At 48.4% G+C, this 1,189-nt stretch overlaps 1 protein-coding gene across 1 annotated transcript in view; it reads left to right on the top strand.

Annotated features, from left to right (window-relative positions):
- The window catches only part of gnas (GNAS complex locus), a 39,249-nt gene extending 38,060 nt beyond the window's left edge, over positions 1-1,189 (top strand). The window contains exon 12 of the mRNA XM_008289246.1: positions 26-1,189. Coding sequence (XP_008287468.1) covers positions 26-172 — 147 coding nt within the window. The 3' untranslated portion in view covers positions 173-1,189. The remainder of the gene's footprint in view (positions 1-25) is intronic.

Below are 1,189 nucleotides of genomic sequence, written 5' to 3'. Positions count from 1 at the left end.
AATGTTTTTCTTTCTCCTTCTGCAGAGGATCAGCACAGCGAGCGGGGACGGGAGGCACTACTGTTACCCCCACTTCACCTGCGCCGTCGACACAGAAAACATCCGCCGCGTCTTCAACGACTGTCGAGACATCATCCAGCGGATGCACCTTCGGCAGTACGAGCTGTTGTGATGGGAGAAAAAAAAAGGTGTTTGGCCAAAAACAGAAAAACGGATCTGACTATGAAACAACCCTGAACCCCGAGTCTCTGAACTCTCCTCTTCCACAGAAGTGTGTGAGCTCTGGTGACCGAACGGGGGCCAAAACACACAAACACACATTTACAGTAAAGACACCCAGAACTTCCTCGATGCAAACTCCCTACCTGATGTAGAAAGAGCTATTTTAATGGAAGACTTCGGGGGGCTAACACATGAACAGACGCCATATTCCAGCTCCTCACCTTTCAGCATCATCTCCATACATGTTACCGTCACCTTTCTGAAAACCCAGAGCGGCCCGGTCTGGACTGAGTTTCCTGCAGCGAGGAGGGTTTGAGCTGCAGATGTGTGATTTCCCTGTTGATGAGATTTGAGATGGAAACTAAAGAGAGCTGCTGCTACTGCAGTGCAACTGGGAAAGAGATAACTGTTGAATTACTGCAAATAGAGAGTAAATAAAAGATCAGCTGAACACTGTATCTAAGAAAAACAAGAAAAAAAAAACACAAGCACTGTGCTCAGGACTTGACTCGAACCATGTAACACCAAACCTTCCTATCACTTACGGACGTCTTTAAATCCAGCCACAGGCTCTGCTTGCACACAGAAGTGTATCACACCTGCTTTTTACTGGACTGCACCACCGAGGGGAGGGAATCCGGAAAACTGAGCGCCAGATGCCAGCCCATTTATCTGGAGCGGCGCTTTGAGATTCGGCCCCGAGGAGCAGCGTCACCACAGACTACACGGACCACGGGTGTGTTAGCGAGACTTCGGGGGGGGGTGGGGGTGAGTTCAGGGGTTCACAGAAACAGGACGGATCCGACTCCGATGTGAATTTCTCTGATGGAGTTCGGCCACGTTTGACAGGGACGACTTCTCCACAGAACTGTTTTGCCACCTGACTTTGCCTTGTTGGTTGTGGAGCAAAAATGTGAGGAGGATATACTGAGTTAAAATTTAAAAAAAAGAAAAGAAAAAAAAAAAA

Source organism: Stegastes partitus, unplaced genomic scaffold (genome assembly GCF_000690725.1).
Source record: "Stegastes partitus isolate 25-593 unplaced genomic scaffold, Stegastes_partitus-1.0.2 Scaffold601, whole genome shotgun sequence".
In the NCBI taxonomy this organism is placed as follows: Eukaryota; Metazoa; Chordata; class Actinopteri; family Pomacentridae; genus Stegastes; species Stegastes partitus.
The sequence above is the reverse complement of the archived record's forward strand: the minus strand, read 5'-3'. Positions and strand labels throughout refer to the sequence as shown.